At 56.0% G+C, this 24,409-nt stretch overlaps 1 protein-coding gene across 2 annotated transcripts in view; it reads left to right on the plus strand.

Annotated features, from left to right (window-relative positions):
• DRD2 (dopamine receptor D2) overlaps window positions 1-23,369 on the plus strand; it is a 32,640-nt gene extending 9,271 nt beyond the window's left edge. Inside the window, exons 2-8 of one of the 2 annotated variants that reach the window (XM_054176063.1) lie at window positions 11,881-12,193; window positions 16,172-16,281; window positions 17,798-17,934; window positions 19,328-19,518; window positions 21,001-21,087; window positions 21,779-22,115; window positions 22,928-23,369. In XM_054176063.1, coding sequence (XP_054032038.1) covers window positions 11,912-12,193; window positions 16,172-16,281; window positions 17,798-17,934; window positions 19,328-19,518; window positions 21,001-21,087; window positions 21,779-22,115; window positions 22,928-23,121 — 1,338 coding nt within the window. In that variant the 5' untranslated portion in view covers window positions 11,881-11,911 and the 3' untranslated portion in view covers window positions 23,122-23,369. The remainder of the gene's footprint in view (window positions 1-11,880; window positions 12,194-16,171; window positions 16,282-17,797; window positions 17,935-19,327; window positions 19,519-21,000; window positions 21,088-21,778; window positions 22,116-22,927) is intronic. The other variant, XM_054176064.1, reaches the window with a different exon arrangement.
• Window positions 23,370-24,409: the final 1,040 nt, after the last annotated feature.

The following is a 24,409-nucleotide window of genomic DNA, read 5'->3' on the forward strand; positions in this document are numbered from 1 at the left end:
GTGAAACACTCAGGTGAAGCAACTCCTAGAGATGTGCAGGAGACACTTCCTTAACCTGGGCATTCCCCTCAGCCTTCAGTGCCCACCCCAGAGCCATCAGCCTGAAGACAGCCTTAAGGGGTGAGGTGCTGGCAACCCCTTGGTCCCTGGCAAAGTGCCTGGCTTTGAGCTGAGTGAAGAACCGAAGCCCTGGGCAACAGCAGCAAGCTCTGACCCCACAGCACAGCACTTCATTTGCAGACAGGGAGTCATTGTCTTTCTGGAGGGGCTCAGGGGAGCACAGGAGGGGCTCAGAGGAGCAAGGAGGGGGCTCAGAGGAGCACTGGAGGGGCTCAGAGGAGAGGGAAGGAGCCCTGTGTGCAGGATGAGCAGACAGAAGCCGTTCTGCTGCACTCCTTTCAGCAAGGCAAAGCCTGCTGGGGGCTGGTCCTGGGCTTGTGTGCTCGTTTCACCCTCAGCACGCAGGGCAGCTCTGTGCAAACCGTGCACAGTTTGCTTTTAGCCTCCTCCTGCATTGGGGCCGGTGGATTAAACAGCCTCTAAAGCCAGCGCTGGATTTAGCCCTGCCTCAGCTTTCCCAACACCTTGTACCTAGCCCTCGGTAATTACAAACATTAGTGGCTCCTGCTAACGTTTCGCCTGCAAGAGGATCTGCTCCCTGCCCGAGGGGCTGGGGGTGGGGGAATATTCATCACTTTGTGGAGCTCTCTTAATGACTTTGTGGCTTGCAAGAAGGTGGAATTCACAGCTGGAGCAGCTCCACAGCTGAGTGGATTTAGGAACTGGATTCATTACTGTGGAGGCCGTGTGCCATGGCTGCACTTAAAGGCCTCACATGAAATGAAAGGTTAACTGCACCAGGTGCTGGGTGTGGGTCCTGCCAGCCAGGGCTGGCATCTCTGGGCAGCTTCTGCACTTTCAGGCTCCTGTTTTGGCTCTAGATTCATAGATTAATAGACTGGTTTGGGTTGGAAAGGACCTCGGAGATCATCCACTTCCAGCAGCCCAGGCTGCTCAAAGCCCTCATCCAGCCTGGCCTTGAACACCCCCAGGGATGAGGCTACTAGCAACCTCCCTGGGCAACCTGTGCCAGTGCCTCCCCTCCCTCACTCTCAAGAATTTAATCCCCATCTCCAGCCTCAATCTGCCTTCCTCGAGCTTCAATCCATTCCTTCTCATCTTATCACTCCCAGCCCTTGTCACAAGTCCCTCCCCAGCAATCCTGGAGCCCTTTCAGGTACTGGGAGGTTGCTCTAAACTCTCCCTGGAGCCCTTTCAGGCACTGGGAGGTTGCTCTAAACTCTCCCTGGAGCCCTTCTCTTCTCCAGGCTGCTACCATCCCGATTCCCATCCTACCACTCCAAGCCCTCGGTCCAAAACCCCCTCCCCGGCTCTCTTCGTAGGCTGCAAGTGAGCCCCGAGGAATTCTCCCAGGGGAGCTGTCGGTGCAAACAGCATCCCCAGACGCTCTGCTCACCGCTCCTGACCTCAGCTGGTGCAGCTGGAGGGTCGCTGGGCTGCCGGCCGAGGGCGCCGGGGCTGATCGATCCGAGCCCTCCGCTCGCCGGGCGAGCTGCGAGCCGCCGGCTCCGGGGGGGCGGCCGGCCGGGGCCGTTCCGAGGGCACCGCTGCAAGGCAAACAGCGAGGCAACAACCCTGTTTCCTTTCTTGTCCTCCTCCCCACCCCCCGGCCCCCCGCCGCTCGGTGTGTGGGTTCGGTTTACAAACGTTCCGGGGCGCAGCAGCTGTGTTTGGTACACAGGAGCCTGGCTGCAGCCCGGCGCCGCCCAGCAGGCTGCGAGGCTTCGCTGGCAGCGCTGAAAGAGAGAGCAGCAGCTGAGTGAGAGCAGCGATCCAGCCTCAAGCACCTGCTGGGAGAGCGCACGGAAGACCTCTCTGCTTCTAGGAAGCCTTTCTGATCCCAGGCACAGTTCCAAAGGTCAGGCAGAGGAAAAGCAGATCCCCCCCCAAATGCACAGACCACAGAATCAACCAGGTTGGAAGAGATCCTCCAAGATCATCAAGTCCAACCTCTTCCCCCTGCTGCAGTGTGACCAGAGGAACGTCTCTGGGACAGAGGAGAAATCCATCCCAAAAAATCCTTTGGCTGCTGAAGGGTTCAAAAGGTAGCAGCCAGGGAGTCTGCACAGAGTGCTGAGCAGCCTCAGCAAGAGCAGACAAGAAGGAGCAGCCCCAGGGCTGCAGAGGGGCCTGAAAACCTGCCCCCAAACACTGGCAGCACCCCCAGATGGCACTGGGTTGGGAGGGAGCCTCCAAGGGCATCCTGTCCAACCCCCTGCAGGCAGCAGGGACAGCTCCAGCCAGGGCAGGCTGCACAGGGACACAGCCAGGCTGATCTGAGGGTGGTGAGAGCCTGGCACAGGCTGCCCAGGGAGGTGCTGGAAGCCTCCTGCCTGGAGGTGTTTGCAGCCAGGCTGGAGGTGGCTGTGAGCAACCTGCTGTGGTGTGAGGTGTCCCTGCCCATGGCAGGGGGTTGGGACTGGCTGAGCCTTGAGGTCCCTCCCAACCCTGACAATTCTATGATCTTGAATGTCTCCAGGGATGGAGCCTCAAGCACAGCCCTGGGCAGCCTGTGATGAAGGTCAGCTTCTCTTCCTCCTCTGTGTCTCCACGAGAGGCTCAGCAGGGCAGAGCTGTGGAGCCAGGAGGGAACAGATGCTGGATGGCTCTGGTGAGAGCTCGACTCTGGTGATGCCAGCCAGGGGTTTGGCAGCGAGTCAGGTGGGGACAGCCTGGGTGTCTTGTGGGGTGATCTGATCCCAGCTGACACTCCCTGTCACATTGCATCTTTCATCAGCTCAGCCAAGAGGCTGGGGGAAGGCTGCCTGGCTCCTCTGCTGCATCTGCCGGGAGGAGCGGCTGCCTGCGGCTGCCCCGGGCCGGGGGGGTGAGCAGACAGCCCCTGCACCAGCCCGGCAGGAGGACAGGCCTGCCAGTTTCCCCAGCCTCTGAAAGTGTGAATGACACCAGGCAGGGGCTGCTGCCAGGGATTCCAGCACTGGAAACACCACACCAGGCTCTTGCCTCCCCCTCTGGTGTCTGCCCTGACACCCAAATCCACATCCTGCCTCTGCTGCACAAGCTGAGGGCCAAATCCATTTGAAGTCAGCCCTGCTGGGAAGGGAATCGTGCCCAGGAGCAGTACATCTTCCAAGAGCACGAGCTTTTGGAGCTCAGCAAGCAGCAGTGGGAAGGATCTGGTGCAGAGGGAGTTTGTGTCTCCATGGGGAGGCTTCAGAGAGCAAGGGGGGGACACAGCAGCAGCGGAGTGGGAAGGCAAACTGGGGAGGGGATGGCAATTGCCCACAGAAGAATAATCAACTGGTTTGCACTTCTGGAAGGCATTCAGGAAGGTTTAGGTGGAGAAGTTTGGTGCAGGGCAAGGAGCCACAGGACTCTCCCAAGTGCTCTCCAGCACCATGGCCATGATTGCAGGCACTGATCCCCAGAAGCTGAGCAGCCAGCCCTGCTCCTCCATGGAGGAGCACTCTGCAGGAGGAGATGCACAAGCACAGGCCCACAGCTAGGCACATGCCCTTCTCCTGCTCACCTTCTCCTTGCAGAGGGCACAGAGGTTGGCTGGCTGTTGGAAGTCAGGATTGAAGCTGAGCAGTGGAGCTGATGTGGGTCAGGGATTAAATGATTAAAGATCATCAGGATTTGAAATGTGAGGAGCACTGCCACAGGGAGAGCAGAGAGAGCCTCCTGCATGTGGCCTCATGCCCCAGGAGGGACAGGACAGGAGCTGTCTTCTCCTCCAGCTTCAGGCACTCAGAGCAGGGAGGAGGCACAAGAACATTGCACTGATTGACACAGAATCATCAGCTCCTGTGCAGGGAAGCTATTAAAAGGACTTCGTGGCAATTGTTAGTCATGGTTTGGGGCAAACACCCACAAATGAGAGACAAAGAGAGGGAAGGGAAGGGAAGGGAAGGGAAGGGAAGGGAAGGGAAGGGAAGGGAAGGGAAGGGAAGGGAAGGGAAGGGAAGGGAAGGGAAGGGAAGGGAAGGGAAGGGAAGGGAAGGGAAGGGAAGGGAAGGGAAGGGAAGGGAAGGGAAGGGAAGGGAAGGGAAGGGAAGGGAAGGGAAGGGAAGGGAAGGGAAGGGAAGGGAAGGGAAGGGAAGGGAAGGGAAGGGAAGGGAAGGGAAGGGAATTCCTCAGGGATTCACTTTTGGCAAACATTGTTGCAGACCAGCTGGGCACCAGGAGGGGCAAGGGAAAGAGCAGATGTTAAATGAATGTTAGATGGCATAAGTGGAAGGCAAATATTTGATCTCCCCCAATCTGAATCCTTATTTACCTTTAATAAAGTATGGCTGAAGGACTCAGAGCTAAGATATCCTCGTGCTAGGTGCTGCATAAACAGAGGGAGCCTGACTGGAGGGGGTGTGTGGGGGTGGGTGGGTGGAAAGGGTTTATTCAGCTCAGGAATCAACAGCATCTACTCCTGCAATCAGATGAAGTTATACACTACAAATGCCAGGCACCAAGCTGCACAGCAAACAGCCAACAGATTAAAAACCCACCCCAGAGCTGGTTTAATTTCCAAGCCTTCTTGGGCAGCCCTTGGAAGGAAAGAGATTTGTGTGCTGCTCAAACCTCAGCTGCCTCTGTAGGGAGCTGCTGGGGATGGAGAGCAAAGGGATTCAACCTTTGCAGCTGCTAAAAAAAGGAAGAGAAAGAAAAGAGCACAATTAGCTCCACTACAGGTGAAGGCAGTGCTGGGTGAGCTCAAGCACCACAGCAAATGCTAACAGAGCTTGGATCACCAGGATCATAAAGCTGGGAAGTGATTAGATTAGTCAGAGGCTCAGATCTAGTCAGAGAGATTTGGTGTTGGGATACCTTCTGGGGGAGGGGGAAGGGGAGGGGGAGAGAGAAAAATATTGTGTGCAGAGCAGGATGTGAGGTCTGTAGAGATGATCAGAGACCTACAGAGGTGATCAGAGACCTACAGAGGTGATCAGAGACCTACAGAGGTGATCAGATGTCTATAAACTGATCAGAGATCTACAGAAATGATCAGAGACCTACTGAGATGATCAGGGACCTGCAGAGATGATCAGGGACCTATAAACTGGTCAGAGGACTACAGATATGATCAGAGATCTGTAAGATGATCAGAGGACTATAGAAATGATCAGAGACCTACAGAGATGATCAGAGATCTATAAGATGATCAGAGGACTATAGAAATGATCAGAGACCTACAGAGATGATTGGAGGAGAGACAATCAACATCAGCTCACAACTGCTGCTGTGGTTGCTGCCAGGACCTCCTCAGCTCAGCCAACTCAGCTCCTGCTGCATCTTCAGAGCCTCCCCAGTGCTGGTGAGGGTCAGCTTTATTGAAGGGCTCTGGGACCTGGCCTGCTGTGGTCAGTGTTAGATGCCAAGGCAGCAGCTGGCATTGTTTTCACCAACATGAGCACTGGGCACCATCCTCCATGAGTCAAGAGAGGATTTCCAACCTTTTCCTACTTCCTGACCTTTCCTCCTCCTTTTCCTTGCCTGCAGACACTGCCTAGAAGTGACTGGGAAGAGTTTCTTACTCTGCTGGCTGTACACACCTGCCTTGTTCTCCACTGCCCAGGAATCCACAGCACAGATTATCAGCTCAGAGAGGAGGAAAGAGAGGAGGAAAGAGAGGAGGAAAGAGAGGAGGAAAGAGAGGAGGAAAGAGAGGAGGAAAGAGAGGAGGAAAGAGAGGAGGAAAGAGAGGAGGAAAGAGAGGAGGAAAGAGAGGAGGAAAGAGAGGAGGAAAGAGAGGAGGAAAGAGAGGAGGAAAGAGAGGAGGAAAGAGAGGAGGAAAGAGAGGAGGAAAGAGAGGAGGAAAGAGAGGAGGAAAGAGAGGAGGAAAGAGAGGAGGAAAGAGAGGAGGAAAGAGAGGAGGAAAGAGAGGAGGAAAGAGAGGAGGAAAGAGAGGAGGAAAGAGAGGAGGAAAGAGAGGAGGAAAGAGAGGAGGAAAGAGAGGAGGAAAGAGAGGGAGACCCCCCCAAAACTGCTCAAGAAATTGCTTTCCTTTGCTTTCCTTTCCTGAAGAGGGAAAGCAGACAGCTCCTCAAACACACTTTCCCCTTCTCTGTTTTCTCCTTTCACCATCTCCCCACTGCAAGAGGATCTGTCCCCTGCCTTGAGTGGAAGCCTCAGCCTCACTTGGCTGAGTGGAGCCAAATCAACAGCACCAAGCAGCTTCTCCCAGGGCAGGCAGGATGGCAGTTTGACAGCTTCCCTGTGGCCCACGGATCCCAAAGCCTGCGAGGGAAATGGCACTACTCAGGCAGGCACTGGGCTGTGCAAATTTGACTTAGACATTGATTTCTGGGAAACAGGAAAGCTCTGGGAGCCAATGCTGTCTCCAAACACCTTTCTCACACAGTCCTGGGCTAGCCTCTCAGTAACCTGCTGGCTGCAGCTGGGTAGCAGCAATCAGCAGGAAACAGGCAGCCTGGCAGGAGCTGCACGCAGGAAATACCTTGGGGAAAGGGAGGCAGAGACTGTGCTGAGGCTGCTGGAGAAACAGCTGCCACCAGGACGTGGTTGCTGCTGGCTTTTGCTGCTGTTCTCCTCTGAGCTTTGCACAAAGTTCAGTCACTGAGGCACCCTGGCAATCAGAGAATTGTCAGGGCTGGAAGGCACCTCGAGGCTCAGCCAGTTCCAACCCCCCTGCCATGGGCAGGGACACCTCACACCACAGCAGGTTGCTCACAGCCACCTCCAGCCTGGCTGCAAACACCTCCAGGCAGGAGGCTTCCACCACCTCCCTGGGCAGCCTGTGCCAGGCTCTCACCAAGAGCCTTGAGCTGAGCAGCAGAACTGTGTCTGGAGTTCACACCTGCAAGCATCCCAGCCCCCAGCAGTGCTGCCAGCCCAGGGGAGCTGCAACAGCCACGGCTTGGCCATTGCAGCTTCCATGCCCCCAGCCCCTGCTCCTCCTGCCTTGGTCAGCCTGCTCCAGGTTTCACCCTGAGCACACCACTGCTAGGGCAAAACCTCAGGGAATTTCTTCCTGGTTTATGAAGCAGCAGAGGCTGTTCTGGCAGCCAGGGCCAGACGAGCTCAGATGGCCACAGATCTCCACCCAACAGAGAGCAGAGGCTGCAGCGAGGCTCAGCACGGCGCCTGCTGGACACAGACTCCAGCTCAGGATCAGAGCTGTGGATATTTTATGCCTGAGGGTGTCTGCAAACACAGTGAAAACCCAAAAGAGTGTCAAGACCTTTCTTATTCATGAGGCAGGAGAAAAAGAAAGAGAGGGAGAGAGATTTGCACTGAATCAAAGCAGCTCTGACCTAGCACAGAACCAAGAGGAGCAGAGGGCAGACCCAGGGTACTGCCTGCCCTCAAGTTGTGCCAGGGGAGCTTTAGGTTGGATTTCAGCATTAGTTTGTTTGGGTTTTTTCACTGCCAGAGTGGTCAGGGGCTGGCACAGGCTGCCCAGGGAGGTGGTGGAGTCCCCATCCCATCCCTGGAGGGGTTCAAGAAACCTGTGGCCGTGGCAAGTCAGAACATGCTTGGCTTGGCTTGGTGGCTTGGACCTGCTGATCATAGGATCAACCAGGTTGGAAAAGACCTCAGAGGTCATCCAGTCCAACCTCTGACCTAATACCCAACACCTCCTGACTAACTAAGCCATGGCTCCAAGTGCCACATCCAAGCTGGAGGTCCAGTCTCAGAGGTCTTTTGCAGCCCTCATGATTCTATGACTCTGTTCAGCAGCAGGCAGGCTGTAGGCAGAGCTCCTGCTGGAGCCTCTTACCCTCTGCTTCCCTCTCACCTCTCTCTCTCTACATGGCAGAGCAAAACTCTGCATCTCTGCTTGACACACATTCCATGCTCCACACCTTGCCAGGGAGACAAAAGGCTTTGTGGCTGCCAGGTGTGAAGGAAGGCTGCAGGTTTGCCAGGGGGGGATGTGGCTTGCTTGGCACCAATGTGATGAGATGATCAGTGGTGAGGAGCTGAGCAGGAGCACTGGCATGGCAAAAGTGCTTTGCAGTTTGCTTTCTGAGCAGGACAGGGAGAGAACTGCAAAGGAGAGAGAAGCTCTGGCTCTGCATTCCCAGCCTCTGACCTGGGTGCCTTCCCCCCTGCTGTCTACAGCCAGCCAGCAGCTTTCCTCCAGCTGCTGAGAGACATCTGGGAAGCCTGGGGACTCGTTGGGAGAGGCTGCTGCTTTCCTCTGGGTGGCAGGAAAACTGCTTCCCCCACAGAGCACAGGATCATGGAGTGGAAGGGACCTCTGGAGGTCATCCAGCCCAACCCCCCTGCCAGAGCAGGAGCACCCAGGTCGGGCCACACAGGAACACATCCTGAAAGTCTCCAGAGGAGACTCCACAACCCCCCTGGGCAGCCTGCTGCAGGGCTCTGTCACCCTCAAATGGGACACCCAGGGAAGTTCCTGTGGAGGGGATGAGCACAGCCCCTGGTCAGAGGCAAGGAGGCAGCCACGGAGATGCTCTGCGCCACGCAGGCACCGCTGGCACCAACCACAGCACCGCTGGCACCAACCACAGCACCGCTGGCACCAACCACAGCACTGCAACCTTGCAGCACTGGCCTGCCCTTGACCTGCCAGTAAATCCATAGCTGGATTAGCTCAGCCATCCTAAAAACCTGGGTGGACTCTGCCTGGGAATTAAAGTGGCTTTGCTGCAGCTCATTGACAAGGAGTTTGTCCCATGCCAGCACTCCACCCACGCCTGTCTGCAAAGCCTCAGCTTTAAACCCAGCACTGCTTTGCTCCTGGTGCACAGGGCCAGAGAAGCTCCCCAGGGTCCCCCCAGGACAGTGGGCAGTGAGATGCCACTTTCTGCCCTGCCTTTTCTCTGCATTCCTCATCCCTTCCCTCTGCCTCCACGCAGATGCAGGTGCTTGGATGAAGGCAGCAAAACCAAAGCCTTCTCCAGGCAGCTCTTGGAAGTGCTCCTTCCCTCTCCCCCCAGAGACTGTCAGCACTCAAAGTGCTCCTGCAAAGCAGCCCTGAAAGACTTCCAAGGCATCCTCATGGCCACCATTAATGCTCCCAGGTGATGCCAGAATGGGTTGGGTTGGAAGGCAGCTTAGAGACCATCCAGCTCCAACCCCCTGCCACGGGCAGGGACACCTCCCTCCAGCCCAGGCTGCTCAAGGCCTCATCCAGCCTGGCCCTGAGCACCTCCAGGGAGGGGACAGCCACAAAACCTCCCTGGGCAACCTGTGCCAGTGCCTCCCCAACCCTCACTGTCCAGAATTCCTTTCTGCAAAGACTTTCTCATCCTGCACAGAAAACCATTCCACTGCCTTCAGAGTTCTTAAGACACTTTTCCACGTTCCTGCTTTTTCTTTTCACCTTCCCTCCTCACCCTGCATTTTTTCTACACCTCTCCCTTTTTCTTTCCACCTTTCCTCTCCATCCTGCACTTTTTCTGCATGTTTCTGCCCTTTTCTTTTCATCTTCTTCCCCTCCCTGCATTTTTCTACACATATCTCCCCCTTTTTCTTTCCACCTTCCCCTCCCTGCATTTTCCCTGCACATTTCTGCCCTTTTCTTTTCATCTTCCTTCCAATCCTGCAATTCTTTGGCACATTTCTCCCTTTTTCTCTTCACCTTCCCTCCTCATCCTGCATTTCCCCTGCACATTTCTCCCTTTTTCTCTTCACCTTCCCTCCTCATCCTGCATTTCCCCTGCACATTTCTCCCTTTTCCTTTCCACCTTCCCCCTCCCTGCATTTTCCTGCACGTTTCTCCCTTTTCCTTTCCACTTTCCCTCCTCATCCTGCATTGTTCTGCACATTTCTGCCCTTTTCTTTTCACCTTCTTCCCCTCCCTGCATTTTTCTGCCCCTTTCTCCCTTTCTCTCTTCACCTTCCCTCCCCATCCTGCATTTTCCCTGCACATTTCTCCCTTTTCCTTTCCACCTTCCCCCTCTCCCTGCATTTTTCCTGCACGTTTCTCCCTTTCCCTTTCCACCTTCCCTCCCCACCCTGCGTATTTTTTTTTTTCGGCACGTTTCTGCCTTTTTCTGGATCGTTTGCCACGATCAAAGGGCAGCAGGAGAAAAGAAACACACAAGGAAAAAAAACCCCGAACCCTTCTGCTGCTGCATTTAGCATTGATTTTCCCCCCCCCCTCCTCCCCCCCCCATCACTCTGAGTCACAGAAGCTACCATTTAATTAATTTCTTGACACTTTGACAGTTTCTAAGACGACATTTGTAGAGCTATCAAGTGGTGCTGATGGCACTGTCAGCCAGACACTTTCTGAATTATCAGCTATTAAGGACCCATCGGCAACAAATTCCCCGGGATTATTATCCAAATTGCTCTTTGAATGAGCCGAGCACACAAAGGCTGCGGGAAGCAGAAAGGAGCCATTGTCCCACCGGGAATTGGAGCTTTCCAAATGTTTGGCTGTTTTGATGGCTCCCCGCGGAGCAACGAAGCCAATTCCCCTTTGGCTTTTCGGGGGGTGGGGGGAGGGGGCGGCTGAGAGCGCGGCCAGAGGTTGGCAGAGAATCGCAGGATCCTCAGGGTTAGGAGGGAGCTCAAGGCTCAGCCAGCCCCAACCCCCTGCCATGGGCAGGGACACCTCACACCACAGCAGGTTGCTCACAGCCACCTCCAGCCTGGCTGCAAACACCTCCAGGCAGGAGGCTTCCAGCACCTCCCTGGGCAGCCTGTGCCAGGCTCTCACCACCCTCAGATCAGCCTGGCTGTGTCCCTGTGCAGCCTGTCCTGGCTGGAGCTGTCCCTGCTGCCTGCAGGGGGTTGGACAGGATGCCCTTGGAGGCTCCCTCCCAACCCAGTGCCATCTGGGGGTGCTGCCAGTGTTTGGGGGCAGGTTTTCAGGCCCCTCTGCAGCCCTGGGGCTGCTCCTTCTTGTCTGCTCTTGCTGAGGCTGCTCAGCACTCTGTGCAGACTCCCTGGCTGCTACCTTTTGAACCCTTCAGCAGCCAAAGGATTTTTTGGGATGGATTTCTCCTCTGTCCCAGAGACGTTCCTCTGGTCACACTGCAGCAGGGGGAAGAACTTCTCTGTGCCAGTTTCTCACCACCCTCATGGGGAAGAGCTTCTGAATCTCCCCACTTCTAGTTTTGCTCCATCCCCCCCAGTCCTATCCCTCCCTGACACCCTCAAAAGTCCCTCCCCAGCTTTCTTGGAGCCCCCTGCAGATCCTGCAAGGCCACAATTAGGTCTCCTTGGAGCCTTCTCCTCTCCAGACTGCACAACTCCCTCAGTCTGTCCTCATAGCAGAGCAGCTCCAGCCCTCTGCTCCTCCTCATGGCCCTGCTCTGGACACCTTCCAGCATCTCCAGATCCTTCCTGGAACAGAGGCTCCAGAGCTGGACATGGTGGTGTTCCTGGAAATTTAGCTTGAGAAACAGGGAATGGTTTGGGTTAGGAAGTGCTGAGCAGTGGAATCTCTTTCAGACAGGATCTTAGGGGTTGGAAGGGACCTCTGGAGATCATAGAATCAATCAGCTTGGAAAAGACCTCAGACACCATCAAGTCCAACCTGGCCTAATACCCAACACCTCCTGTCAACCATTCCTGCTGGCCTCACTGCACTCTCACCATTTTTTTCCCTACTATCTAGGGCAGATTGAGGCTGGAGATAGGAAGAAATTCTTCCCAGAGAGTGTGGGGAAGCACTGGCACAGGTTGCCCTGGGAGGCTGTGGATGCTCCCTCCCTGGAGGTGTTCAAAGCCAGGTTGGATGAGACCCTGAGCAGCCTGGGCTGGTGGGAGGTGTCCCTGCCCATGGCAGGGGGGGTTGGAACTGGCTCCAAAGAGCCCTGAGCGAGGCAGCAGCTGTCCATCTGCTCTGTGGGTGTTTTACTTTGGCCTTTGACTGCCTTTTCTGCACCTCTGTGTCAGGGTGGAGCTGGAGCCTGGCACCTTTCCCTCCATGGATCCCCTAAACCTCTCCTGGTACAACGGTGACCTCGAGGACAGGAACTGGAGCAAGCCCCTCAACGAGTCCAATGCAGGGCAGAAGCCTCACTACAACTACTATGCCATGCTGCTCACCCTCCTCATCTTTGTCATCGTGTTTGGCAACGTGCTGGTGTGCATGGCTGTCTCCAGGGAGAAGGCTCTCCAGACCACCACCAACTACCTGATCGTCAGCCTGGCCGTGGCAGATCTCCTGGTAGCAACTCTGGTCATGCCTTGGGTGCTCTACCTGGAGGTAGGTGGCCCAGGTCTCCTTGTGCACTACTGAATGTTCATGTGGAATGAGCAGGGAGAGGGAACAGAGAGGTTCAGCAGCTTGGCCAGCAGCTCTTTCAAGACCTCCTGAACCCTTCCCCCAAAAGAAATGGGAGTCGACTTTCCTAAGCGCTGCTCAGGCTCCAGCAGAGCTGCCCGGGGGCTCCTTTGGTAACACACAGCTGTTCAGAGGGCTAAATTGCCACCTAAGTGCATTGACAATGTGGCCTTTAAGCAGAGGAGCTGAGAGGGAAAGGCCCCCGGGGGTGTTTTCAAAGCCGGAGACGAGGAGGCTGCAGCAGCATCCTGGCTGCCAGGCTAATGAGCTGCGGCAGGAAGCAAAGCCTGCTCCTGAAGGGCTGCAGCAGGCTCTCCCCAGTCCATACCCTGTCGTTCTACCACCAAATGACCCTTCCCCAGGCGAGAAGAGAGGAGACCCGCGGGGGTGAAATGAAAAGGGATTTAAACAGCCAAAGGGATGACAATAGGAGGTGTGGAAAGTGATACTCAGCCCAGAGGTGCGTGGTGGCCTCAAACAGGGAAGCAGTCCTCGGGAGCAGCGAGGTGAAGCCCTCCAGGGCTGGGGCAAGCAGCAGAAGGAAGAGGAGGAGCAGGAGAAGCCTCCACCTTCGGCAAACTCCCCACTTTATCCTCAGCGTGGCATTTATGGGATGGGATTCACCTGGAGCCAGCTGCCCTGGCTGACTCCAAACTGCTAACAGCCTGCAGGCTGGCCTGGGATTGTCCCAGCAAAACCAGGACAAGCAGGAAGGAGAGCAGGAAACTGAGGCAGGAGGCTGTGAATCCAGAGCCCTCATGCCACAGTCTGCAAGAGAAACAGCACCACAAGCCAGCTGCTTTGCATGGGGGCTGCCACTTTGGTCCAGCAGAGCTCTAAGCCTCTGCACACAGAGGCACATCTGAGTGGCACTGGGGGCTGGGGAAGCCAAATACTCCCCTGGGTGCCTCCTCTTTGCTTGGTGGCAAAGGCCTCTTGCAACAGCAAACTGCCTGGAAGGACGAAATGCTTCCCTAGAGGAAAGGTTGAGAGAAGCTCCCACAGCCCTCCAGCCTCCTTCTCTGGGCTGCTGAGAGCTGGTGAGGGAATAAATGGGGGTGAGAAAGTGTAAGAGTGAAGCTCCTTTGGGTTGCCCATTAATTTCCAGGCACTTTGGGTGGGTTTTCTTCCTAATGAGAGAAAATGATAAACCAGAGAGGAGAGCCCAGAAAGAGGCCAGAGTCAATCAATTAGCCTGGTAAAGATTAATGCAGAGCAAACCAAGCCCAGTGACAGGGCACAGCCTGGTGAGGAAGCACTGCCCTAATTAGCACTCCAGTTAATTATTGGCCCCTTTTACAATGTGGAGCATCAGGCATCTACTAAAGCTTCTCAATGTGACCCCAGGCTGCTTGTGACTGCAGCCAGTGCCTCCGGGTCTAGTTCTGCTCTCCTCTTCTGCCACGGCTCGGTTTAGGCTATGAGAAGCTCCTGGTCTCTCAGACCCAGGCCTAAGTCTCTCAGACCCAGCTCTAAGACAGAGACCTGCTGCAGTTTACAGCATCTCCCATGAGCTTGAATCATAGCATGGCTCAGGCTGGAAGGGACCTCAGAGCTCCTCCACTCCAGCCCCCTGCATGGGCAGGGACACCTCTCAGCTGGATTTGCTTCCCCAAGGACTCACCCAGCCTGGCCTTGAACACCTCCAGGCAGCCACAACCACCCTGGGCAGCTTATTCCAGAGTCTCACCACCCTCATCCTGAAGAGCTTCTTCCTCAGCTGCACTCTAACCCAGCTCTCCCTCAGCTTCAAACCATTCCTTGTCCTGTCTCCAGACACCCTCAGGAGAAGTCCCTCTGCAGCCTTCCTGCAGCATCCCTCCAGCTGCTGGCAGGCAGCTGTGAGGTCCTCCTGGAGCCTTCCCCTCTCCACGCTGAGCACCCCCAGCTCCCTCAGCCTGTCCCCACAGCACGAACCTGAAGCTGCCTTCGGGACAGCGATTTTTGCAGAGGCTTGTGGCTGGTTGGGAACCTTTTTTGCCTTTGGGCAAATTCTCCTCCGAGTTCCTGCTGGAACTGCCTCTTAAGTGCTTTTTTAATCACTGAGCATTCATCTGTCACTCAGGCTTCAATGCAGTCATTTCTTCCTTCTTTCTGCTGCCTATGGTTATGTATATCAGAGCAGAAATAACTGCAGAATAGGTATCTTATTCATTCTATTTTCAAATGCAGTAGGACTCTATTTTTATTAGAGGGAAATATACATTTTTATTATGTTTTTTTGTCTCCCCCCCCTCCCCTCCCCATCACATGTCAAATACAGCAGGTCCTGATAACTGCTGTTGAACTTCGCTGGCAAAGTTCACTTTGAACAGCAAAGAGAAGGGAGGAGAAAAAGGCTACTGGCAACTGCCAGGGTTGTTGGCATCAGGTCTCTGTCTCGACATGGAGGGTGTCAAAGAGTTTTGACTGGGGATTAATTTGGTTCAAAACTAACCAACCCAGCCAGAGAAGGGAAGAGAAGGAGAAGAGAAGGAGAAGAGAAGAGAAGAGAAGAGAAGAGAAGAGAAGAGAAGAGAAGAGAAGAGAAGAGAAGAGAAGAGAAGAGAGAAGAGAGGAGAGAGAAGAGAGGAGAGAGAAGAGAGGAGAGAGAAGAGAGGAGAGAGAAGAGAGGAGAGAGAAGAGAGGAGAGAGAAGAGAGGAGAGAGAAGAGAGGAGAGAGAAGAGAGGAGAGAGAAGAGAGGAGAGAGAAGAGAGGAGAGAAGAGAGGAGAGAAGAGAGAAGAGAGGAGAGAAGAGAGAAGAGAAGAGAGAAGAGAAGAGAGAAGACAAGAGAAGAGGGGAAGGGGAAGGGAAGGGGAAAGAAAGGGAAGGGGAAGGGAAGGGAAGAGAAGGGGAAGGGAAGGGAAGGGGAAGGGAAGAGAAGGGGAAGGGAAGAGAAGGGGAAGGGAAGAGAAGGGGAAGGGAAGAGAAGGGGAAGGGAAGAGAAGGGGAAGGGAAGAGAAGGGGAAGGGAAGAGAAGGGGAAGGGAAGAGAAGGGGAAGGGAAGAGAAGGGGAAGGGAAGAGAAGGGGAAGGGAAGAGAAGGGGAAGAAAGGAAAAGAGAATAGAAAAAAGATTAAGAGAAAAAAAAGAAAAAGAAATAAAAAAGAAAAGCAAAGAAAAGAAAAGAAGAAAAGAAAAGAAAAGAAAAGAAAAGAAAAGAAAAGAAAAGAAAAGAAAAGAAAAGAAAAGAAAAGAAAAGAAAAGAAAAGAAAAGAAAAGAAAAGAGAAAAGAAGCCAAACCCAACCACCACCTAACAAACTCCAGGAGGAATTTCTGCCCTGATTCTTTGAACTGAGAAGTGAAGCCAAGCTTCTGCTTCTCTGCTGCTGATCCTTGCTGGGTGGCATTGCAAAGCTGCCTCTCACCCAAAGCTGTACCCTGAGCTGCTCAGGGTAGAAAAATTGCCTAAGCAAAAGCTGTGAGGCACAATCAGAGGTGCTGAGGATGTAAAGTTGATGTATTTGCTTCCCAGTGCTTCCTTGCAGTGCTCCAGAGATCTGTTTAAGCTCCTACATACTTCACTCTGAGGTCTGCACTCACTTCTGTCATTGGAATGTGAGCCCAGGAGTTTGTGTTTGCTCTTTGGGCTGGGGATGGAATCAGGAAGGACAAAATTCGCAGCAGCCCTCAGGGGGATGCCCTGAGGAGGGGTTGGGATGGAGCAGAGTAGCTCTGCTGTGGCCATGCCATCACCTGAGAGCTTTAGACTAGGCAGGACACAGGCCTTGAAGGCACTCAGAGGCAAACAGCCCTCCCTGATACACCACTGGGCACAGCTAGAGCTTCTGTGGGGGCAGAATGTGGATCCCTCCTGAACCAGCAGGCAGCTGTCTCTGTGCCCAGCTCTGCCTCCAGAGCCTCTCAGCAGCATCTCCCCAGTGAATCCTTTCACTGACCTCCTTCTCTGTCCCTGCAGGTGGTGGGGGAGTGGAGGTTCAGTCGGATCCACTGTGACATCTTCGTGACCCTGGATGTTATGATGTGCACTGCCAGCATCCTCAACCTCTGTGCCATCAGCATTGACAGGTGAGGGCTCCCTGGCAGCAGGGTCGTGTTGCATCCACAGCAGCAAGTCACAGCCAGCTGTATCTGGGCTAATTTTACCTGTGACTCAGAGGCAGGGAGAGCTGCTGGTGCTGGCACCCTCTGAAAGGGACCTGACGGAGGTCTGAGCATCAGAAGGGTCCCATCAGAAGCAGCTATCGAAATGCTGCTCTCCAGAAGGCAAATGGAACTGTCCCCAGTCGTTCAGCCCTTCTCTTCCTGTAGCTGGGTGGCAGAGCAGACATCAGTGGGGAGGCAGCAGCTCAGGGAGAGTGGAAGGAAAACCACTCTGCTAAGCTGACCTCAGGCCCCTGCCTTCCAAACCAGGGGAGGCAAACCTCTTGGAGCCTCCTCAAACTCCACCTGCCTGGCCAGGCTTCCAGACACAGCAACTCTGTAACTTCCCAAGGAGTGTGCCCAGCCCTGGCAGGATGACCACAGCCTGGCTGTACCCTCAGGTGTGCCCAGCCCTGGCAGGGTGACCACAGCCTGGCTGTGCCCTCAGGTGTGCCCAGCCCTGGCAGGGTGACCACAGCCTGGCTGTACCCTCAGGTGTGCCCAGCCCTGGCAGGGTGACCACAGCCTGGCTGTGCCCTCAGGTGTGCCCAGCCCTGGCAGGGTGACCACAGCCTGGCTGTGCCCTCAGGTGTGCCCAGCCCTGGCAGGGTGACCACAGCCTGGCTGTGCCCTCAGGTGTGCCCAGCCCTGGCAGGATAACCACAGCCTGGCTGTGCCCTCAGGTGTGCCCAGCCCTGGCAGGATGACCACAGCCTGGCTGTGCCCTCAGGTGTGCCCAGCCCTGGCAGGATAACCACAGCCTGGCTGTACCCTCAGGTGTGCCCAGCCCTGGCAGGATGACCACAGCCTGGCTGTGCCCTCAGGTGTGCCCAGCCCTGGCAGGATAACCACAGCCTGGCTGTGCCCTCAGGTGTGCCCAGCCCTGGCAGGATGACCACAGCCTGGCTGTACCCTCAGGTGTGCCCAGCCCTGGCAGGATAACCACAGCCTGGCTGTACCCTCAGGTGTGCCCAGCCCTGGCAGGATGACCACAGCCTGGCTGTGCCCTCAGGTGTGCCCAGCCCTGGCAGGGTGACCACAGCCTGGCTGTACCCTCAGGTGTGCCCAGCCCTGGCAGGATGACCACAGCCTGGCTGTGCCCTCAGGTGTGCCCAGCCCTGGCAGGATGACCACAGCCTGGCTGTACCCTCAGGTGTGCCCAGCCCTGGCAGGATGACCACAGCCTGGCTGTACCCTCAGGTGTGCCCAGCCCTGGCAGGATGACCACAGCCTGGGCTGTACCCTCAGGTGTGCCCAGCCCTGGCAGGATGACCACAGCCTGGCTGTACCCTCAGGTGTGCCCAGCCCTGGCAGGGTGACCACAGCCTGGCTGTACCCTCAGGTGTGCCCAGCCCTGGCAGGATGACCACAGCCTGGCTGTACCCTCAGGTGTGCCCAGCCCTGGCAGGATGACCACAGCCTGGCTGTCCCTCCCCTGCAGGTACACCGCGGTGGCCATGCCCATGCTGTACAACACTCGCTACAGCTCCAAGCGCAGGGTCACCGTCATGATCTCTGTGGTCTGGGTGCTCTCCTTTGCCATCTCCTGCCCTCTCCTCTTTGGCCTCAACAACACAGGTGAGTGTTGTGCCAGCAGCACCTGCAGCTGCTGGCATCTCCTTGGCTTTGCTGGCTCCTCAGAGAGTCTTCTGCTACAAGGCAGGAGCGCAGGTGGGGAGCAGGCTTGAGGCGCACCCTCTGCCAGCTGTCCTCCCCCAGCCTCATCCCAGACCAGCTCTGCAGCCACTTCTGGGTCTGATTCATAGAATCATAGAAACAGTCAGCTTGGAAAGGACCCCTGGGATCATCAAGTCCAACCATTAACCCCTACTCTCCAAAGCTCACCCCTCAACCATATCCCCAGGCACCACATCTAGACACATCCAGGGGTTGGGACTCATCTCCTGCTCTTCCAGGGCAGTGTTTTGGCTGTGCAGAAGTTTACACAACACTTGTTGGTGTTACACCAACTTTACAGACCATGCCCTGAAACGTGGGAAGGAAAGGCACAGGATGAGAGGAAATGGCCTCAGGGTGCCCCAGGGGAGGTTTTAGGTTGGGTGCCAGAAGAAACTTCCTCCCTCGAAGGGTTCTCAACCCCTGGCACAGGCTGCCCAGGGTGGGTGGTTGAATCCCCATCCCTGGAGGGGTTTCAGAGAGGCAGAGATGTGGTGCTGAGAGACAGCAGGCTTGGCAGGGTTAGAGAATGGCTGGGCCTGGTGGTCCTGAAGGTCTTTTCCAACCAGAATGATTCTGTGCTTCTGTGATGGGGATATGGTTCAGGGGTGAGCTTGTCCCTGGCTTAAAGGCACAGCCTGCAACTGTGGGAGGATTAGGATAGGGTAGGGTAGAATAGGATAGGATGGAGTGGAGTGGAGTGGAATAGGATAGGATAGGATAGGATAAGATAAGATAGGATAGGATAGGATAGAATAGCATAGCATAGAATAGAATAGAATAGAATTAACCAGGTTGGAAAAGACCTCAGAGCTCATCAAGTCCAACCTGTCACCCAACACCAGCTAAGCAACTAACCCATGGCACCAAGTGCCTCATCCAGTCTCACCTTAAACACTTCCAAACCTTCACACTACCACAGCCAGGTTGGAAAAGACCTTTGAGGTCGTCAAGTCCAGCCTGGGACTGTAAAGAGCTTCCCTGAGGCAGGAGGGGCTGAGGCGGGGAGGCTGCTCAGCCAGCAGGCTTTCACAGCGAGCGGGGATGCAGCCTGGGCTCCGCAGGCTTTTAGTTCTAAGGGCCAGCAGCAGCCAGGCACTCTGGGTGGCATACGACTCCCTGTGCCTGAAGGGGAGCTTGCTGCTCAGGTTCCACTGCCAGCTGACACAGTGGTCCCCATTCAGAGCCTGAGCACCCCAGCCCGAGCACCTCTGAGCCTTCCCACGGAGGAGGGGGGCGGCGCCGGCCGCGGGGAGCCCGAGCCCGAGCCCGATGGCAACCCTTTGCCTTCCAGATGAGAACGAGTGCATCATTGCCAACCCTGCCTTCGTGGTGTACTCCTCCATCGTCTCCTTCTACGTGCCCTTCATGGTGACCCTGCTGGTGTACGTCCAGATCTACATCGTGCTGCGCCGGCGCCGCAAGAGAGTCACCACCAAGCGCAGCAGCCACAGCCGCGGCCCCGACACGCAGCCCCCGCTCAAGGTAGCCTCCCTCCCCCCTCCCCCCGCTCCTCTCACAAGCACAGAAGCATTCAGCTTGGAGAAGTCCCTCAGGATCCACCAAGTCCGAGCCAGAAGCCTGCTCTGCAAGGGTCACCCCTGCAGCCTGTCCCCCAAGCACCACGTCCAAGCCGCCGTGAAACACAGCCAGGCTTGGGGACTCCACCACCTCCCTGGGCAGCACATCCCAGTGCCTGGCCACTCCTGCTGGGAAAAACATCGTCCTAATGTCCAGTGTAAACCTACCCAGTTGTGGCTTGAGGCCATTCCCCCTTGTTCTGTCACTAATTACCTGTGAGACCAGCAGCAGCCTCTCCACAGCCTTCTTTCAGGTGGTTGTAGAGAGCCAGGAGGTCTCTCCTCAGCCTCCTCTTCTCCAAACTAGCCACCCCCAGCTCCCTCAGTCATTCCTCTTCAGATTTATTCTCCAGGTCCTTCACAGCTTCCTTGCCCTCCTCTGCCCTGGCTCCAGCACCTCCACATCTCTCCTGTATTGAGGTGCCCTAAGCTGGACACAGCACTCGAGGTGTGGCCTCCCCAGCACTGAGTGCCAGGGGACAGTCCCCTCCCTGCTCCTGCTCTCCCCTCCCTGCTCCTGCTCTCCCCTCCTTGCTCCTGCTCTCCCCTCCCTGCTCCTGCTCTCCCCTCCTTGCTCCTGCTCTCCCCTCCCTGCTCCTGCTCTCCCCTCCCTGCTCCTGCTCTCCCCTCCTTGCTCCTGCTCTCCCCTCCTTGCTCCTGCTCTCCCCTCCCTGCTCCTGCTCTCCCCTCCCTGCTCCACTGCATACAATCACAGGATGCTTTAGGTTGGAAGGCACCTTCAAGATCAGCCAGTTCCACCTCTCACCAGCCCAGGCTGCTCAAGGGCCTCATCCAGCCTGGCCTTGGACACCAGCTGCAAACACAAAGATCCTCTTAAAACCCCCTCCCAGGGATAGAATTGAACAGCAATGAATAAACCCCTGGGCCCAGGGCATGAATCATTTACCATCCCCAGCAGGTGATGGCTGCTGCATAGAGTCACAGCTCCATTCCATGGGTTGGGCTGGGAGGGATCTTCAAGAGCATCCAGTTCCAACCCCCTGCCATGGGCAGGGACACCTCTCACCTGCCCAGGTTGCTCAGAGCCTCATCCAGCCTGGCCTTGAACACCTCCAGGGAGGAGGCAGCCGCAGCCTCCCTGGGCAACCTGTGCCAGTGCTTCCCTGCTTGAGGATCTTCAGAGGTCCCTTCCAACCCCTTACCCACCAGCAGGTGTTGGTGGTTCCCTCCCTTTGCTGAGACACACAAGGGATGCTCAGTGCTGCTTCCCAGCAGTTTCCCATCCTCCTGAGCCCCCTCAGCCACGCTGATTAATTCCTGCTTCCTGCTCTCTGTGTGCCTGCATCTCCACAAGCCTCCCTTCCCAGCCTCCCCTTCCCAATTACTCTCTGCTTGTGTAACCTCTGAGCTGGTGCTTGCCCCTCAGGACAAATGCACTCATCCAGAAGACGTCAAGCTCTGCAGAGTGATTGTGAAGTCCAATGGGAGCTTCCAAGTTAATAAACGCAAAGTGGTGAGTGCTGAGGAGAGGAGGGAGCTCCTCAGAGCATTCAGCTTCCCCCTGCCCTCCCCTCAGGACACACAAGGAATTCATGGGAGGGGGGAGGAGGAGGAGGAAGAGGAGGAAGGGAGCAGGAATAAACTAAGAGCAAAGGTTAGCAGCTGGGTCTTGAAATTTCAATGTGCTTCCCGAGGCTGGGAGCCAGGCAGGGGGGGAGGGGGTTAAGAGCCCAGAGATCACAAAGCCAGGCTGAGCTCTCACCTAAAGATCAGCTGCAAAAGCCATGACATTTGAACACTTTGTGCCTCTGAGTTTCCTCTCCTCTCTGTTATTTGCTTTAAGCCTTGCCCAAGGCTTGCCCTGGCTTGGTTGGGTTCTGCTTCTTGGTTTCATTTTTGTTTGGGTTGGGGTTTTTCCCCCCCCCCTCTCTCTTTTGTTCTGGAAGTCTGACTAGGAGCTGAGGAGTGGAGGTTGCCTCTCCCCTTTCTTAGCCTCTTGGTGCAATAGAGGAGAGTCAATCCCTGCAGCTGTTGTGGCCTGTGAGGTCTTCACCACCCTTCCTCCAGGCATCTACCAAAGGCATAGGGAGGGAGAAGAGGGATTGACCTCCAGCATCCTCCAGCCCCACTCTGCCAGGGAAGCTCATTGCTCCTCTCTGTATATTTATCTGTCTTTATGTTGTGGACATTTGATTCTTGTCCAGGAGGAGAAGAGTCACATACAGATGGACATGGAGATGGTGTCCAGTACCAGCCCCCCTGAGAAAACCACCATCCAACCTGCAGCACCAAGTAACCATCAGTTGGTTGTGCCATTTCCTTCTAACCAGGGCACCAACTCAACCCTACAGGCACCCTTGGACAGCCCTGGGAAAGTGGAGAGGAATGGACACACCAAAGAGACACCACACACAGCCAAGGCCTTTGAGATCCAGTCCATGCCCAATGGCAAACTAAGGACCTTCCTCAAGGCTGTGAACAGGAGGAAACTCTCACAACAGAAGGAGAAGAAAGCCACCCAGATGTTGGCCATTGTCCTGGGTGAGTGTGCACCTCTTGGCTTCCTTCCCCAGGAGGGTGGTGAGAGCCTGGCACAGGCTGCCCAGGGAGGTGGTGGAAGCCTCCTGCCTGGAGGTGTTTGCAGCCAGGCTGGAGGTGGCTGTGAGCAACCTGCTGTGGTGTGAGGTGTCCCTGGCCATGGCAGGGGGTTGGAGCTGGCTGAGCCTTGGGGTCCCTTCCAACCCTGAGGATTCTCATTCTGCAGACAAACCAACAGCTACCCAGCACTGCAGCTGCCACTCTGGGTGCCTGCTGTAGGCTGCAGCTCGCAGCCACCACGGAGACAGTTTCACCTGCTGCATCCAGGCTGTGCTAGGCAAGAGGCTGCCAGCAGCAAGGTTGCCTCCTCCCCCAGCTAGGAGCAGTTGACAGCACTGTAGAAAAGGCTCAAGAAGCTCTGCTCTGCGTCCTGGGGAGGGGGTTTGGAGTGCCAAAAGGCAGCTGGGGGTGGGGGCAAGAGAGCCCAGGGGAAGGCAGCGTAGCTCAGCAAGAACCTGGCAGCTCTGAAGGCCACGTTTGTGGCTGCAGCTGGTCCAGCTGCATCAGCAGAGAGATCCTCATTACCTGGGTAGCCTGAATGCAGACTTGGGAGGCTTAGCAGAGGATTTATTTCCCAGGGAGGAAGACTTATTCCCCAGGGAAATAATTCCCCCCCCTCCTTCCCTTTATACCTAAGAGAACCTTGCTGCTCTCTCCCAGCCTCAGGAGGTGTCCAGCTTTCAGCAACCCAAAGCTGCCTCTCTTTGTTTCTTTCTTTGTTTTATGTTTTCCATTCTTCTTGCCCCCTCCCCCAGGGGTTTTCATCATCTGCTGGCTGCCCTTCTTCATCACTCACATCCTGAACATGCACTGTGACTGCAGCATCCCCCCGGCCATGTACAGCGCCTTCACGTGGCTGGGCTACGTCAACAGCGCTGTCAACCCCATCATTTACACCACCTTCAACGTGGAGTTTCGCAAGGCTTTCATGAAGATCCTCCACTGTTAGGGGGGGACACAGCCCCCAGACCACCAAAAGGAGCTCCAGTCCACTCTAAACCCAGCCCCCTCCCCCCCAGCGCTTTGGAGAAGCAGGAGGAAGCAGCCGACGCCATCCACGCACACCCGGAGAGGTCTCCAGCTCTTGTCTTGAGGCCTGCAGAGCCACAGCAGTGCCATGCCCATGCCACCTCCAGCTGGGCATGCTGGGAGGGGGCCTGCAGCTGGGAGGTTCTCTGAGCCCCTCGAGGTGACCTTGTGGACTGTGGGACACCCAAGCCCCGAGGGGCTGTTCGGAGCCTCCCCTCACCCGGTGTTTAAAGGCGAGGTTTGGCTCTTGCCTGTGGCCATCTGAGCTGGAGTGCATTGAGCACAGAGAGCCCCAGAGCCACGGGAAGGGAGGGACAGGTCGCTGCCACCACTGGCTGGTGGTGCCACATCACTGGTACAACCCTCACCAAAGACAGGATCATCTCTTCTGCTTTGCAGTAGGAGCCAGCCAGAGCTCGTGGAGACTCCCTGCAGTAGCTTTGCCTTCGCCTCCAGCTGACTTACCAAGCAGGAAACTGCTGCAGCCTTGAGAACAGACTTCTAAGAGGTGCCCAAAGGGGGCTGGGCAGCTTCTGCCCTGTACAGATCCAACCCCTGCAGCAATGCAGGCCTGCAGGTGACAGGCAGAAGGAGGAAGGGGGGCGCAGGTCTCGTGTGGGACCACCACATCGCTGTACATAGGAACCAATGCAATGAGCTGAGCAGGAGCCCAAGCCAGAACCACAGGTTGCCTCTGGTTGGGAGGGACCCTCAGAGGTCATCTTAGTCCATCCTCACCAGAAGTGAGCCCTTGCATTGCATGGTAGACACTCAGCCCAAGCGGGACTCCAGCCCTCATCCATCATCAGCCAGCCCAGCAGGGGTTCCTGCCCACCAGCATCTCATCTCCAGCCTTTCACAAGGAGTTACAGCCCTGGGGGAGCAGCCTTGGTGTGGGGACTGGAGGAACATGAGGAGAGTGGCCCAGGTGAGGCAGCTGCAGCCATGGCCCCTTGGATGGGAGCTTGAACAGGTCAGCTAAGCTAGGTCCAGCTCTTCTCACCTCGGGTGCCGTGAAGCCAAGGACCAGCTCAGCTCTCTGCCTGTGGCTCTTGGTCGAGGGAGTGCAGAATGACCTCGTGCCTGATTCCCATGGACAGCAAGTGAGAGAAATCTCTGTGCCTGGGGTCAAACCCAGCCAGAATGAAAGCCCCAGGAAGCCCCTGGCTGGATGTGCTGCGTCCAAGCTGGGCTCTGGACAGGTCTGG

Source organism: Dryobates pubescens, chromosome 34, assembly GCF_014839835.1.
Source record: "Dryobates pubescens isolate bDryPub1 chromosome 34, bDryPub1.pri, whole genome shotgun sequence".
In the NCBI taxonomy this organism is placed as follows: domain Eukaryota; kingdom Metazoa; phylum Chordata; class Aves; order Piciformes; family Picidae; genus Dryobates; species Dryobates pubescens.